This window comes from Cololabis saira, chromosome 11 (genome assembly GCF_033807715.1).
Source record: "Cololabis saira isolate AMF1-May2022 chromosome 11, fColSai1.1, whole genome shotgun sequence".
In the NCBI taxonomy this organism is placed as follows: domain Eukaryota; kingdom Metazoa; phylum Chordata; class Actinopteri; order Beloniformes; family Belonidae; genus Cololabis; species Cololabis saira.
The window spans coordinates 20,358,348-20,373,307 of record NC_084597.1 but is presented as its reverse complement, the minus strand read 5'-3'; the positions used below and the strand labels follow the sequence as shown (position 1 = coordinate 20,373,307).

The window sequence follows — 14,960 nt, the reverse complement described above, 5'->3', positions numbered from 1 at the left end:
CTTTAAACCGTCTCGTCTACATTTACAGGGACGAGGGTTGTAGGATGTACCCCGTGAGCAAACTCGCAGAACTTTCACTGTTCACTGACTGCCAACAAATAAAGAAGAAAGCAAGGACGGTTTTCTGTTTGCATACACTGCAGCAGTGCCAGTGAAATAAAAAAGGCGACCCGGCATGAGACGGCCAAACGGTTTCTTGTCCTGCGTTTTTCAGGGCCGCTAACCCACTTAACCCACCTAACCCACGGCAGGGACGTGCTTCGACTCTGCAAAGGCTCCTGAAAATCCTTGCAGGGCCGTTCCTGATAATGGAGACATGGGCAGCAATGATTTCATCCCCTGTAGAGCTGCAGCTGTGAAAGAGTCTGAACCTTTACCTGCCGATTACAGTTGAAGCTTTGTATTCTGGGCAGGATTAAAACAGCTTGCTTTGGACTCTCCAGCCTTGACTGGGATTGTAATTGACTTTTGAATTCCCAGCCTCAGTTGTTCCCGATGCACTAAACAAGTTTGACACAACTGCACAGCATCAACATCCTTTTTTTCCTTGACCCTCGGTGACATGCATAGTTAATTTTGTTGCGCAGCCTTCTACATCAGACTGACCTTGGTTTTTAGACAAGGATAACTGACTACCCATGCTGCTTCTGTTCTCCTGCAGATTGAAGAGCCTTCCCTACAGTTTCACCAAACTGAATGAGATGACTGCAATGTGGCTGTCGGAAAACCAGGTAACGCCACATATATCATGCATGAAACGTAAGTTTAACTGGGAGGGCCCCTTTCAGAGCTGTCAGATGGTGACTGCGGCGCCTGCAGGGCATGTGACTCTGAGTGAAAAATTCTGCAGGAAATTAAGAAGTGAGGCCAAGTGGTTCACGGGAAAATGCATCAAAAATGCAGTAAACCACTTCCAGGGCATTTGATCCGAACATGCCAAACGCCAATGCAGGTCAGACGTGGTGATACCCAATTCTTGGTCATTAAAATGCAAACGGATCCTAATTACCGTCAGAAAATACGTATCTTAATTGTTTAATGAGAACAGATCGGTAATCTAGACAGAAGCCTCAAGAAGCGGTATCTGTATATCTGAATGATGGTGAGCTGCTCCGGCAGATAAGGAAAGCAGCAGCTTGCTTGGAGAAAATCAGATCAGGCGCAGAACGCAGCAGATGATAAGCTCGTCATCGGCGGAAACATTCAAGTCCGTTCGGTTGATGTGTGCAGTGTGGGTTTGTGCGGTGAGAGACTCTGTTACGTGGATCGAGTTCATGCAGGAAGGAAAGCAATGTTGCAGACGAGTCTCTGGGACTACAGGGACACGGCATGCCTGCTTTGTCTGACTGAAATTGTAATTCAGAAATATTTCCAAGTCTTAACAAGATTCTAAAATCAATTATTCATACCTTTTTCCTCTTCTTGGCTGAATAAGTCTGAGGCTTTCTTGACAAGTTGGCCTTAAGACACTATATTAGAGAAGGCTGCTTTGCAAATCAGCCGCTGCGCTCTCATCTCCTTTGTCCTTGCCTGAAGTCGCTTATTAAATGGAGAATGAAATAAAAATACATTTTCTGTCATTTCCAAGGTTCCCCTCAGTTGCTCTTCTGCTCGTGTTTGTTCAATCTTACAGGACACTGTGCATCCCTGCAGTTTAAAGGGATCATCAGTACATGAATGCCACAGGACAGGTGTCCTAGTCAGAGCAGATTAGAGGTGAAGAAACCCAGCTGGATAGTGTTGGGGAAATGTATTTTTATTTCACATCCCTGGTAGTCAAATAACTCTTTTTTTTTTTCTTTTTTTGGACCATCGAAGGAGGGGATGCTGAGTCATACATCAGTTAGGGACTCTTTAAGAGAGGAAGGATTCAGATGGAGTTTTTATACATACAGATGGTACCAGCAGGCTTTTCTCAACAACCCCAGACATCAATATCAGGACAGAAAACGCCAACTGGACCCGCAGCGCAAAGAAAAGTGTCTGTCATCTTCAAGAAAAAGGGGAATAAATAAAACATTTAGAGCCGACATGTCCTGTCAGACCTGGGCTTTTTAATCATGAATGACAGATATTCAACAGCCCGAGTCTATCTTCCATCTTCCAACTTCAGAGATATAAAAATATTGCTGACGGTTGCGCTTCATCAGCTTCACTGACGTTTTCATTCAGCTGCGATAGAAAAGGATTTCCAATGTCAAAAAACATGCGATTCGTTGTCGTTATACTCGATCCGACGATCATCTGGATGAGTTTCAAAGCTGGGAAACTAGCAGAGAATGTGAATCATGAAATCCAATGTTTTGTAAAAACAGCAGAAAATAAAACTAATGCTTCCTCTATCAGATGGATTATGTTCATTTTTATATTTGAGAGTTTTTTTTTATCTCCAAGGGTTCAAATAGAGGTCATTGCAGTTGTCAGAAGCATCAGTTTGATCAAACATGCAGCATCTTTTTTGGTTGTTTCTGTGTGTTGCATGTATGTTCCAGGAAATCTAAGAAGTTGGGGGGAAGGTCACGAAAGTTTAAACCTCATTTTGTGACATCTCTTCCTCTTTTTGTGGCAACATCAGCTTTATTCTCACCTTTTCAAACAACGTTTATCTCTGTGATCCATTAAACTCGCTGTTTTTGTGTTTTAAGGACTCTTGTGATCTTATTCCTTTTGAATTCTGCTTGGTCTTAGTAAACCAACGGTATCTTTCGTACAAATGGCCCCCTTTTCCAAAGTTCTCAACTTAACCGCACCTCCACCTTTGGCCTGTTTTAGGTTGTGAGAGTCTCTTGAGAGCCGATATCAACTTTTCCAGACTTCAGTGGGCCCGTTTTTGACGGCATTTCCTCATGAAGTCCGCTGGTAGAGGGGACGAGGTGGAAACGTTGCAGGTTTCTGTGTAGCTCGTTTCCATGTTGTACCAATTTGAAGAAGGTGCTTTGAATTTACCAGTAGCGCTACATTTGTGCCCCTCATGTGCGTTAATGCTCTATGATTGACGCTGCTCAGGCCCTTATTTCACCTCCATATCATCTCGTCCTCTCAGTTGACTCTTAAACCCAGATCGCTTTCCGTGCCAATGCGAGAAACCAAAAACCAGCAGGGCTCTCTTAGCACTTGACAAAGAAGCGATGATTTCAGGTAGCTCTCTGCTCTGTCTCCCGCAGTCAAAGCCCCTGATTCCCCTCCAGAAAGAGGAAGACCCAGAAACTCACAAAACAGTGCTGACCAACTACATGTTCCCCCAGCAAACCAGGACCGAGGACTGTGAGTACTTGAAAGATTGTTTCTCTTTTCTGCTCTGTCGTACTTCATCTGGCCAGACATCAAGCTGCAAAATGTTGTGCCCACTTTTCACTAATCCGGTTTTAGCAACAGGATCGGATAATGAAAGAACCCCGTTAACTCTCCCACGCTTGAATTTGACCCGAACGGCTTTACGCTTGCAGTTCTCAGGTAAATTGAATTTATTTTGATATCACGTGCTGATATGCCACCTACAAGGTTCCCCGACTGCATATTTAATAAGAAACGGTGTCACCCGAAGCTGCGGAGGAAACCCTAGTCGTCGCCATCTTGTCGGCGACTCTCTGTCTTCTGGTTTTTGCTTTGGGTTTCCATTACACACCACACAGAGTGCGCTGACCTGGGTGCAGCTCGGCGTCGGTGTAATTTGCAGTTCAGGATCTACAAGCTTAAACTAGTAAAATGGTCGTGAGTCAACAGCTTGGTCGACGGGTCGCCAGACTAACTCAAGCTTCTTTTTCTCTTCCCTGGCTGCACCGTTTTACAAGTTATTATGACATGGAGAGTGACTCGTGCTCTAGTACCGGGTCTAAAGTTTAGCCATAATTCTCTGAGGCTTGTCCTCAGCTGGAATTAAGCAGATAAGATCACCTCTGTGGTAAATCCTTCACACGCAGGATTGAATCAGCGGTGTAAAGTTTTTCTAACACAGGTAACCGCACGGCCTGTTTCTCATCTTTTAAAGTGTAAATTCCAACCTCCTGTTTGTCTGTTCACTCAAGATTCATCATGCATCAGCCAACGTGCACATAGCATTGTTACCCTCCGAGAGACACACAGAGATCGGTTTGCCAACAGAATGATTTTACAAAGTTTCAGGAAGCAGCGTCAACACAACTGCCGCTGCCGCGAAAACCTTCACTCTGTTCATTTGCATCTGTTTTTTGTTTTTTTCTAAAATGTGGGCTGCATTTATGTTGAAGCTCTAGATACCACAGAGCCAAAGCTGAGCTTTCAGTTTGTTCGATTTTTGTTTCAGGAAAGAAATGTTACAACAATTCTACATCATTAAGATTTAGTTGATTCAGATGACTCTTTTAACTTGTACAACGGTCTTCAAAGCATCTCCAGGTTGACGCATGCAGTGTTAGTTCCATCTTGTGGTCACAATTGGGTATGAACGACCCGGATGCAGCACAGGAGAGTGAAAAATGCTGTAATTAAAAAAGACAACACCTAATCATGGGCAGCACGGTGGCTTGGTGGTTAGCACTGATGCCTCACAGCGACAAGGTTCCCGGTTTGACTCCCAGGCCCGGCTGGGTTTTTCTGTGTGGAGTTTACATGTTCTCCCCGTGCTTGCGAGGGTTCACTCCGGGTACTGATGATAAACTGATGATTATAAATTGCCCGTAGGTGTGAATGTGAGTATCTGTGGCTCTGTGATAGACTGGCAACCTGTCCAGGATGAACCCCTGCCTCTCGCTTGTAATGACCTGGGATAGGCTCCAGCCCTGTGACCCTGCAAAGGATAAAGCGGGTGTAAAAAAGGGATGAATGGATGGATGGATGGAACACCTTAATTCGAGCTGCATGTTCCCTTTCAGACATTCCCAACTCGGACTCTGAGAGCTTCAATCCGGCTCTATGGGAGGAGCAACGCAAGCAGCGAGCACAGGTGGCCTTTGAGTGTGACGAGGACAAGGATGAGAGGGAAACGCCTCCAAGGGTTAGTCTCATGCATGTCTGACAGTTTTCCCATTTTTTTTCCCCCCAAGTACTATATCTATCAGGTCTGACAGATAAGCAATAGAAAAGAAAAATCAATAAAGTCTGTTTGTGAATGTCTCAAGTGTCACACAAACATGGATGCAACCAGTTGAGATAAGGATAACCTTCTCTCAGTCGATTATATTTATGATTTGATTTTACAATTTCATTTGTTCAGTCAGTGACGTGCACAGATGTGAACAGATGTGACAGCAGGCCATTTAAACGGCCCGATGGAGGCCAAGGTTCTCATTAGCTGTGCAGTGCAAAGAAATAATCAATCCGTTTGTAAAGAAAAGATAAGATAAAAGATACCTGAAAAACAAAGTCAATACACATCTGTATCCAGAAGACACCAAAGCATTTAAACAAGCCTTTACTCTAAAGTACCAAGAAATCATATAAATGCAGGGTATTTGCCATGGCAATGTTAAGTAAAGTGCAGATAATAAATAAAAATACTGATGTATTAGTATTAACTGTGTATAAAAAACAACAGAAGCTTTGTTTCAACTTCCCTGGGCATTAGGGAATTTTTCAGGGTTTTTCCCTGATTATGTACGTTTCCTCTGCACAGCGGCTGAAACTAAGTACTAGGAAACCAAGATGGGAGATGTTCAAACTTTCACGGTGAGGGTTCAGGCACGAGAATAACTACCACGTGGCCCATCCAATCTGAGAACTTCAACTTGAATTCAACAAACTTTAGTTAAAGATGCAAATCAGGGAAAGAAAGTATGCTCAGATATTTCTCACAGTAGTTGCATTTCAATTCAAGAAGGAAGCACCCATAGCTTGGCTGAAATACTCCAAAGAGGTGCTGCATGAGCTGAGCTGTGTGCCTGCAGCTGAAAGCTGCTTCCTCTTTTCCTGTGGTTTCTTTACTCCGGGTGGGTACCACAGCTCAGAGCAGCTCTACACACGAGTCGACGCTTCACCCATAAAGGCTTCTACTGTACGTATTTTAGACCGCAAATGGCTGCAGTCAGAAGCGATTAGGTAAACCCTGATGTCTCCAGTCAGTTACAAAGTTACAAAAAGAAGTTAGTGCGGTTCCCACGGAATAAGCTGAGCAGCGCTGGCCTCTGTTCACCCCCTGCTGCTGGAGTGTGTGGTGTTATTGCAACTGGAGGTGAGAACTTCAGCAGCAGGGAGACGTAGAGGCTCCTCACCAAGTAGCCGGTGCCCTGAACAGCCAAAGGTGCAACAGGGCCACAACGAACCGGCTGCATAAACAGATCGTTAACGTTTTAGGTGGGCACGGTGGCGCAGCTGGTAGTGCAGCCGTCTCACAGCTAAAAGGTCCTGGGTTCAATTCCCTTTCCTCACAAGATAAGTTCAGTTTGGCCCTCCCGGGGTTGGTAGAGGGTGAGCAATGCCCAGGACTGACTTAGGTAGGAGCACTGGGTGATAAAAATGGGGAAAAAAAGCTCCCAAGTGTTTCATAGAGCCATTTAAGACTCAAAGTTCTCTAAACCTTGTCATGAGTAGACTATAAATAGCAAATCTTAACATGTAGGAAGTTAGTACAAACTCCATTTGTCAACACTTGATGGTTATTTCTTTTTCCTTGTGTGTATTTATTTATGTATTTCCCTCCAGGAGGGAAACCTGAAGCGTTACCCTACACCGTACCCGGACGAGCTGAAGAACATGGTGAAGACTGCCCAGTCAGTGGCTCACAGGCTGAAGGAGGATGAGTCAAGCGACGAGTCGGGGAAAGAGTCGAAACCAGTTGAGAGGAACCACATCGGAGTGCTGGACGTGGGCCTTAAGGTCAGCCTCAGTTGAAGGAAGTCTTAAAAAAAAAATAAAGGAATCACTTTAATTTCTCCCCTCTATGTTGAACTTAAAACCAAGCGCTTGGATGGTTTTTATGCAGGTGATCGAGGCGCCATGTCCAAACGGTGTGGCATCAGATATTGATCCTCCGGTATCTTCCAACACGTCTGCCCAGAATCCTTCTGCAACCGAATCAAGAGACACTTCCGAGTCCGTCAGCGCCCAGAGAGTTCCTCTCAGATCTTCAGAGGCCTCCATGATGAACCACGAGGACACGCTGGAGGTAATCTCAACACGCAGGAGTCCAGGAATATTACACCTTCTCACAGTTTGAACGAAAACTGCAGAATGTAAGTGATCAGGTCTGAATAAAAAGGTGCAGCTTTTTTCCAATGGTTTCGTCTTTGTCAGCAGTACTCTGAGGAGCTCACGGATGAAGAAGACGACATGAAAATTGCAGAGATGAGACCACCTCTCATTGAGATTTCCATCAACCAGCCAAAAGTGGTGACTTTAAGTAAGGATAAAAAAGGTAACCTGACATCGGGTCGATTTTACAAGACTTTATTTTGTGATGTAGAAACGTGAACTGAAGCATCTCAATTCAGCTCTCGGTGACGGTGGAATTTCTGCTCCACAGATGATGGGAAAGATGCCGACTCTTTGCTGGATGACACGGTGGCCAACAGCAACCAGAACAACAGTAACTGCTCGTCGCCGTCGCGCATGTCCGACTCTGTGTCCATGACCACAGACAGCAGTCAGGACAACTCTCTGTGTACACCCGAGAGGGAGGCCAAGACACCTTTCCTGCCAAAGAGTCGGTTAGTGAAACGTAGCATGTTAAAGGGGGGACATATTTATTTTTATTTTATTTATTTATTTATTTAAAGGACAATGTGCAGGTACATTAAAAAGATGGCTGCACCAGAATTAGCCACAAGCTAATTTCCATCTGTAGTCCTTGACAAACATAAATACTACACATTAGGGTTTACAATGACAGTGTTCAAATACAAATACAAGAAACAGACTACTGTACAATGTCCTGAAACCACAATAAAAGGTTAACATTTAAAGCACTTGCAAGTACAAAATACAGACTGATTGAAATAACATAGATTAGAATAATTGAACCTAAAATAAGGTTGGGTCAAGATAAATAAATCAGAAAATCCAAATTTTATAATAATCCAAATATTATTAAGAAACTGCAAAATAAACAGGATTATGTGACATCACAGTTCCACATTGGTCCAGAATTATCCAGTTTTTCCTCATTTTATCTATCCTGCTTTGCATCTTGATGCATATTCTCCAGCTCAGAAATGTGTAAGTTGAGGTTCTAACACTGATTTAAAAAATAAAATGAAAAAACTCCTGCAGGAGCGGGGAGTGGCCTCTAATGCCCCACCCCCTGAAACCAGCTGTTATGAACAGAGATGTAAAAATGTAATGCAAAATCTGTTGCGTTGTTTTTTGTTTAATTTTCCTTTTTTCACTGAATGTCTTCGTTTTAGGCACGAGGATGAGAATATGAACCAGCCGAAAGAGTCCATCCCTCTCCTCCATAATGGCAACGGCTCTGAGACCCTTCAGGCCCTTTTGAAGAACCAGCAGACCCCGCCGGACTACGACCTGTCCATGGAAGCCAGGCTGGCCTTCATTGAAAAGGGAATTAACAACGGCGTCGGAGATCCCTACATCAAGTGGGACCAGATCAACATGAACATGACAAAGCTGCCGACCTACAACGGAGCTCAGCTGGATGAGCTGGACAAAGCGAAAAAGGGCCCAGTCGCTCGGGAGGATTTGAATGGCACGCAGAGCTACGGCAACGATAATGTGGATCATTTTCAGAACGGTAATCAACAAGGAGGTGACTGCGTCAACTATCTGGGCAACAGGAGCCAGGGCACCAGAGCGGAGACATCTACTGTCCATGTGGTGTCGACAGGAGTGACTGCCAGCAGTGACATGTCTCTGTCTCACAGCACGGAGGAGCTGTCCCCAGAGAAAAGGTGCCATCCGCAACAGGTGATGAAGTCTCACAGCATTAGCAACATAGAAGCGGGAGGCATGAAGCTGTACTCCTTCAATGGAGATGAAGACCCGTACGACCAAGCTCGGATGGTGGGGGCCTGTCCGGGACCTGGAGGTCAGGGCCAGATCATAACCAGGAGCAAGTCAGCCAGTCAGCTACTCAATGATCAGACTCTCATGGTCCACACCAGCTCCTCCACGTCCTCCTCAGACCTGCTGGCATGTTCTAGGCCTCCTACCAGCACCAGCAGATATCCCATCTCCTCCAGCATGAGCATGGGACATCCTCCGCCCCAGTACAATATACAGTACACAAGCAGTGCCATTCCTAAAGAGGGCCTCTGGGCTCAGAGGGCAACCGTGCCACCAGAGCACCAAGGCTACCTCCCTCCTCCTCCGCACTCGTTAGCCAACACCAACTTCTCCAATCGAAACCAGGCACCTCCTTACCCTCTGCAACCACAGCAGCGGGGTCCTCCCGTGGGCCCCAAAGACAGATCTTATTCTACCAGCAGCCAGCCGAGAAGCAGCACTCTGCAAAGACAAAGCAGCAGCGCCTCCACGGCCTCCATCGGGGACCCGAGGCGCATGCAGCTCCCCGAGGGGGAGTACATGACATACAGAGACATACACACGCTCGCCAGGGGGCCGCTGGCGATGAGCCAGGCCATGCAGAGGCCCCTCTCGGCTCGCACTTACAGCATTGATGCACCCGGAGCTTCCAGGCCTACGAGCGCCAGGCCGCAGCCCCACGAGCTTCCAGAAAGGACCATGTCTGTCAGCGATTTCAACTACCAGCACAGCAGCCCCAGCAAGCGGCCCAACGTCAGGGTGAAGTCGGAGCACTCGCTCCTGGATGGACCAGGACAGCTGTCGGGAGGAAGGGTGCCGGCGGACTGGAGAGACCAAGTGATGCGACACATTGAGGCCAAGAAAATGGAGAAGGTAAAGATCACTGATGATAATAAAGTGCGCAACTTCTGACCAAGATATTTACTGATCGATAAACGGCTTTGGTGCCGAAGACTCAGGAAACACACAAACATTAAGTCAAAAGTGCAGCATTTAAAAAAAGAAACCTGTCTCTCCAGTTTTAATTACTTTTATTAAAGAAGTGCACTTAAAAACTGTAAAAGTTTCACATTTCAAACAACACAAATGGGGATGGAAATGTCTGTTATTCTCCTTAAATATAATCGCTTTTTGGCACATCATCTGTCAAATGAAAGCTTTAATAAGCGAACTGGTAAATAAAGAATTAAAATGCTGTTGGAGTTTGTCCTTATAGAGGGGTTTCTCAAGTTGTATTGTACCCTACTAACTCATCTATATATAGGCGACCTCTGACTCACTGCATGTTTGTATGTTTGGGCTGTTAACATTTTTGTTGTCTTTTTTTGTCTGTCACTCATTTGGGGGATTGCATGCTCTTCACCGACTCGTCTCCTGCTGCCGCTCATTCATCAGAATGCTTTGTCTCGCTCCTATAATCCCAATAACGCTCCGCTGAGCTGGTCTCACTATGGCAGCTGTAGGGATATGCATGCCAGCCAAGGCTCCCTGGTCTTTAGCGGCCATGACGGACCGTCCTACGGAGCCCGCGGCTTCTGTGTGAGTACTGCGACTGAGTAGCTGGCTCCTGCAGCCCCGACCAAAAGCCAGGGCCTCAGGATCCTGTTACTTTCACATCTCCTAGAACATAAGGAAGTGCATGTTTCCCCCTTTCCTTTGTGTTCAGACCCACAGAAGCCATCTTTCACTTGTCCTCATCATTAGAGAAATGAGAGAATTTAATCTCGTGATGATGAATCTTGTCTGGTGCTAGATGTCAGTGTGGAAAACAAATGGTTTCTAGTGTTTGAGTCAGAGTTTCCCACAGACATCCTAACAACGACCACAATCCTGAAGTTCCTCAGTAGCCACTCAAACTTTTTTTTATATTTTCATCCAAAAATAGTGACATTTACTACTGCAGAGCTGCACTTCAGTTTGGCGTGCTGTCCCCCTCTATCACACATGTGCATATCCCATTGGGTGAAAAGAAGCGGCCTGCTCACTTCTCAAGTTAATGAGACTTGAGCTCAGTATGGCCCTCCCGGGGTTGATAGAGGAAGAGCTATGCCCAGGACTGGGTAGGAGCACTGGGTGAAAATGGAAAAAAAAAAGAAAAATCTGGGATAAAAATAAAAAATTTTAAATTGTAAAGGAAAGAATAAATTACTTTTGTTCTGATTCTTTCATCCTGGATTTTTTTGGGTCAACATCTGTACCTAAAAAACTAAACTGGAAAATGAAGTAAAAAAAATCTAAACGATTAAAAAGTCTAAGCCAATATAAATCTGACTCTAATAATGGACTTGCTTGTGCCGGGTCCCAACATTTCCCATTCTCATGTTTGTGGTTTCCCTGAATCCACAGATCTGTGGCCCTCCCTGCTCCTCCTCTTCTAAAACATATGAGTTTTCAGGTTTATTGGTTTGGACCGTCTTAAAGTCCTCAGCGGTCACTTGTTGGAAAACATCCTGTGGTCCAGAAGAGGAGGTTGGAGAAGTGAATGAGGACGTAGTCCAAACTCTGATGTGTCTGCAGCAGTGAAACGTCAGATAAGCTAAAAGAAACCTCATATGTTCTTAATCTTTTTAATAGAGGCTGTATCACGATATACAAGTATAACAAAATAATATGACTCCTGTTTGTGTTCAAACCTCCTGCTCTGATATTTATTTAAATGATGTAAACTGATTTGAGTTGTGTGGGAAACGCTGCGAGTACAGCACTTTTACAAGGGGCTTGTTCTCTTTTTGCACCATCAAATTGGTTCAGTTAAGCGCTTCATCTTTCTTTTACATGAATTTTCATGAAACTTATCCAGAAATGCCTGTGAAAGTAACAGAGAGCCACATGTGTGAGAGTAGACCATAAACCAGGTTATTTGTTTTCCTGCTGGACTCAGATTTCCCACATCGTCGTATAAAAGTGTTTATATGAAACGCAGCAGCGACGGCTGGAGGCGGATTAAGATATCGGTTGTTCAAGGCTTTAGAAATATGTAGTAATAGTAGAATTTATGGTGGTGCTTTCCCTTTAATTGTATTTAGGTACAAGCATAGTTCTGAATAATGTAAACTCCGTTATAGTTTCCTTTTTTTTTTTTTTAATGGATTAGGTCAGTGGTCCTCACTCGTGGTCCTCGAGAGCCGCTGTCCTGCATGTTTTTGATGTTTCCCTGCTCCAGTAAACCCTGATACAGATGACTGTGTCACCAACAGAACTGTGCAGACCTGGAGGAAAGATTGGTGATGACCACTAATTAGAATCAGGTGTGTTGATGCAGGGAAACATCAAAAACATCCAGGACAGCGGCTCTCGAGGACCAGGAGTGAGGACCCCTGGATTAGGTCATAAAAAAAGCTAAGATCATGTTTCATTGGTAGAGAAGTGCAATTATGTTGATTATGATATAACATAATAGAAAAGAAAGCTTTCGTTAGCCTTTTGCGGCTCTAATGATGTTCACTGAAAGTGTAGAGGGTTGAACCTGGATCTGGACATGGAGCCTCTGCATGTGTGACGCCCCATCAAGGTTTTAGGACTAGTTAGGTAGGCCCTAGGAACTCTGGGAATGAGTTGGGGTCAGTCAGGTCTGTGTAAACACAGAAGCCACGCTCCGCCTTTCCAAAACTGCCGTGCCGAGACCTCTTTGATGAGGTGGTCTCGACACGGTTGCCAGATGACTTGAGCTGTTGGTTTGTGGTGTGGATTTGACTTTCAGGGCGCCCTTGACAGTTTGAGCTAAGAAGCCTCACTCACATTTGTTTGCGGCACTGTGCTTTGCAGCTCTGCGCTTCAGGCCGGTTGTCATGGAAACATGCTGTTCTGCCAGGACGGATGTTGCAGCGTTTGAGCTGGACCGAAAACATTTGTGAGCACGAAATCGAACCTACTGAAAAAAAGATGCAACGCAATCTGGCCAACAAATGTGAAAACAGCCGATGCAGCTGAAAATTCGGACGCACCAAAGGACAGATTAATTTATTTATTCGGTGACATGACCGATCCCACAAACCTGAACATCTGACCAGGAGCCACATTAACTGAGGTGGCTGCAGAAGTTCAGCTTAGTCGGATCATCAAGTCATCATCATCATTTGGACTCGATTCTCACACAGCAGGTTGTGCCTGAAAGGAGCTTTTTTTATTTTTTTAAAGGGATTTTGTAACTATCTCTGTGGTGGATCTGGCGGACATTGTTTTGACTAAATGCTGCCTGGAACTGAAACTCGCTCAACAGCGCTTTTAAAATCTTCTGAAACAACTTCCTCACAAAATTTAAGAAAAAAAAAAAGATTTGACTCCAGAAAACTTAACAAACACAGAAGCTATTTTTTTTTCTTTCATCACTCACTTTTCTCTGCAAATAATTGTGTAAACTAATCATGATTGTCCAGAAGCAAAAAACCAGATAGTCAAGTTTGTTCCCTGAGACCAAGCGACCCCTTTTAAACGTGCCAGACTCTAAGAACGGTTTTCTTGTTTTTCTTTTCCACCTTGTCACTATGAAATCATCTAGTCATTGCGATGCATCTCTTTCCATTAACCACACTTTAAATGCTCCTTTTTTCGCCTTCATTATTTTCACTCCAACTTTCAATCACCTCAGAGTTTGTGTTTGGGATGAAACTGTGTTGGTGAAAGGTAAGCGGCGTCCAAAAGTTATTAGAATTTTAAAAATGGTAGTTGTCCTGTAAAGCTGTCGGTGTGTTGTGACGTCTTCCCTCCTCAACATTTAAGAAGTCTAATATTCACAGTTGCATCCTGCTTAATCCCCAAGTAGACAGTTTTAAACTCCCATCTTAATCTGATCTGTTGATCCCTTTCATATAAAGTGATCATATTATGCTAATTTCAAACCATCGGTAACCTCTCCTTTTACAGTCCGGTAATTACAACATAACTACCAGGTAATTAGATCTTTTCTTACTACTACCACCAGGTATTTACTCAATAATTACCTGGTAGATACAATTTCAATTGCATCTGGTATTTACTGAGAACTACCAGGTATATACTCTGGAATGGTAAATTATGTATTGCCAATCAATCTGTGTAGTGACCGTGAGGGTAGTAATGACAAATTATATTTACCCGGTAATTATCTTATAATTTGAAACCATTTACCCAGTAGTTACAATTTACCCAATAACCCCCATGTATTTAGAGACTGAAAGGCGTCGTAACTTCTGTTCCTTTTACCTCCGCTGCTATAACATTTATACACCTGGTGTTTTGGGCCTCCAATAAGGGTGACGGTTTATCATTGGAGCAAAATAAGTTGGTCAAAAAAGCATAATATTGATGACTTTGTCTTCAAAAATCAACTAAAGCCCCTGATTATTCCTTATGCAAGACATCATGTTTTTTTTAATTTGCATTAATTGTTTTTTAATATTTACTGTTTCCCTTCCAGGATGATGTTTTTGTTCCCCAACCGCCACAAAGCTTCACCATGGACCCCCACAGGAAAGTACGTGTAAATATACTTGCATTGCAGGGGGTAAAAAATTAAACTTGCAGATGTTTTGCTCACAACATTGTTGTTTTAAAGTCGCATGATGGTTCAAATGTTATCGTCCAGGTGCCTTTGATCAATGGTCAAATGGGCCTTTCTGTTCATCCTCAGCTGAGCCAGTCGCCCATGGCCCGGCATCCCTCCAGAGAGCAGCTCATCGATTACCTGATGCTCAAAGTCTCCCAGCCGCCTCAAGGTCCTCCTCGCGTTCAACAGGACACTCTGCAGCAAGAGGTGAAGGACGCCATCGGTCTGATTGCTCTCTCTCAGTACCTGCTGATCTGGAAGTCATATTGTTACAACCCCCCAAGGGGGTGCAACATACATAACAGCCAAGGAATTAAAGACAACATGATATAAGGATGTTCATTAACTGTTTTGGAGAAGAGGATTTTAGCTGCTTTTACCTGTGGGGGAGGAAGGGACAAATGGTTGTGCCAAATGAATGAAATAAACAGAACAAAACCAAGCCTAACTACCTACTACCTACTGGACAAATCAAATAACAAAATACCTAACTAACTAATCTAAAAAAAGATGTGCAAAAACAGAT

At 44.2% G+C, this 14,960-nt stretch overlaps 1 protein-coding gene across 6 annotated transcripts in view; it reads left to right on the top strand.

Annotated features, from left to right (window-relative positions):
- erbin (erbb2 interacting protein) overlaps nucleotides 1–14,960 on the top strand; it is a 76,165-nt gene that overhangs the window by 54,401 nt on the left and 6,804 nt on the right. Inside the window, exons 14-24 of one of the 6 annotated variants that reach the window (XM_061733955.1) lie at nucleotides 662–731; nucleotides 3,165–3,264; nucleotides 4,851–4,972; nucleotides 6,616–6,789; nucleotides 6,896–7,078; nucleotides 7,207–7,312; nucleotides 7,436–7,619; nucleotides 8,316–9,783; nucleotides 10,306–10,449; nucleotides 14,306–14,362; nucleotides 14,519–14,641. In XM_061733955.1, the coding sequence (XP_061589939.1) occupies nucleotides 662–731; nucleotides 3,165–3,264; nucleotides 4,851–4,972; nucleotides 6,616–6,789; nucleotides 6,896–7,078; nucleotides 7,207–7,312; nucleotides 7,436–7,619; nucleotides 8,316–9,783; nucleotides 10,306–10,449; nucleotides 14,306–14,362; nucleotides 14,519–14,641 (2,731 nt within the window). Of the gene's footprint in view, nucleotides 1–661; nucleotides 732–3,164; nucleotides 3,265–4,850; nucleotides 4,973–6,615; nucleotides 6,790–6,895; nucleotides 7,079–7,206; nucleotides 7,328–7,435; nucleotides 7,620–8,315; nucleotides 9,784–10,305; nucleotides 10,450–14,305; nucleotides 14,363–14,518; nucleotides 14,642–14,960 lie in introns of all 6 variants that reach the window. The other 5 variants (XM_061733956.1, XM_061733954.1, XM_061733953.1 and 2 more) reach the window with 5 other exon arrangements.